Below are 1,201 nucleotides of genomic sequence, written 5' to 3' on the forward strand. Positions count from 1 at the left end.
AGACGTAAAAGAATCACTGGATTCTATTCCAACCTGATTGAGAACCGACAGATGAATAGCCGTGCCGTGACAGGGTGCGTTGAACATTTTCACTGAGAGGATGGGAGGTAGCCACTGACAACGGTGAAACCCTACATACAGCTTGCCATAGAAAGGAGTAAGAAGGATTGGATGAAGACAGTAGGAAAGCAGAGAGACGGAAGGGACAAAGCATCTTCATACGCTTATCTGAAATTCCCACCAATGAATTACATAAGTATCTCTATCTTTATCTTTATGTTTTATTCATACATCATCCATAACCATTTGAGTCTGCCTGACTAAGATTTACAAGGTGACCATAGCTTGCTTCATACCAACAATCTCTGTGGGATCGACCCTTACTCGCGTAAGGTTTATTACTTGGACGACCCAGTACACTTGCTGGTTAGTTGTGCGAAGTTGTGATAAATAGTTGATATTACAATTGTGCGTACCATGTTGATGGCGCCATTGATGATCACAATTTCGTGCATCAGAAAGCAGCTAAAAACAGAATCCCATGGCCTGGTGCATTCTTAAGGTACCTTAATACTTGGTGAGCAGCTTGTAAATGAGGCATCCGCGGATCAGACATGACTTGGGCCAGTTTAGTGACAGCAAAGGTGATGTTTGGCCGGGAGATAGTAAGGTACATGAGGCGACCAATAAGCCTCCTATACGCAAAAGCATCAGGGATTAGGTCAACTTCTTTAGCTCTTAATTTGAGATTGGCATCCATAGGAACCGTTGCCGGCTTGCAGTCTAAGAGGTTGGTGTCATCGAGCAAAGAGAGTGTATACTTGCGCTGTGTGAGTGAAATCCCTTGAGAAGATTTGGCAAGTTCCAGGCCTAAAAAGAATTTCAAGTCCCCCAATATTTTGAGTTTAAAAATGGATTGCAGCTTTAATTGAACTTTGGTCACCATATCAAGGTTAGCTCCCCCAATTATGATGTCATCTACGTATACTAATAGGAAGGTTTAAAAATCACCAGAACCTGTTGAGAACAAGGAGTAGTCACTCTTGCATTGAGTGAAACCATTTTGCTTAAGAGTTTAGCAGAATTTGTGGAACCATTGCCTCGAAGCCTGTCGGAGCCCATAAAGTGACTTTGTAAGCCTACATACAAGGCCTTTCTTGCGTTCGGGATGCCCCATTGGAACTTCCATATATACCTCTTC

General features: G+C 42.8%; 1 protein-coding gene across 1 annotated transcript; it reads right to left on the bottom strand.

Moving 5' to 3' along the window:
• Positions 1-514: 514 nt before the first annotated feature.
• Positions 515-946, bottom strand: LOC140177151 (uncharacterized mitochondrial protein AtMg00810-like). The gene has a single exon (XM_072209888.1). It carries the CDS (start codon positions 944-946, stop codon positions 515-517), a length of 432 nt encoding a protein of 143 aa, XP_072065989.1.
• Between the last annotated feature and the right edge of the window lie 255 nt (positions 947-1,201).

This window comes from Arachis hypogaea, chromosome 2 (genome assembly GCF_003086295.3).
Source record: "Arachis hypogaea cultivar Tifrunner chromosome 2, arahy.Tifrunner.gnm2.J5K5, whole genome shotgun sequence".
Lineage (NCBI taxonomy): Eukaryota > Viridiplantae > Streptophyta > Magnoliopsida > Fabales > Fabaceae > Arachis > Arachis hypogaea.

Excerpts from the sequence above, each read along its gene's own strand:
- LOC140177151 (XM_072209888.1), bottom strand. The coding sequence starts at position 946 with ATGGTGACCAAAGTTCAATTAAAGCTGCAATCCATTTTTAAACTCAAA.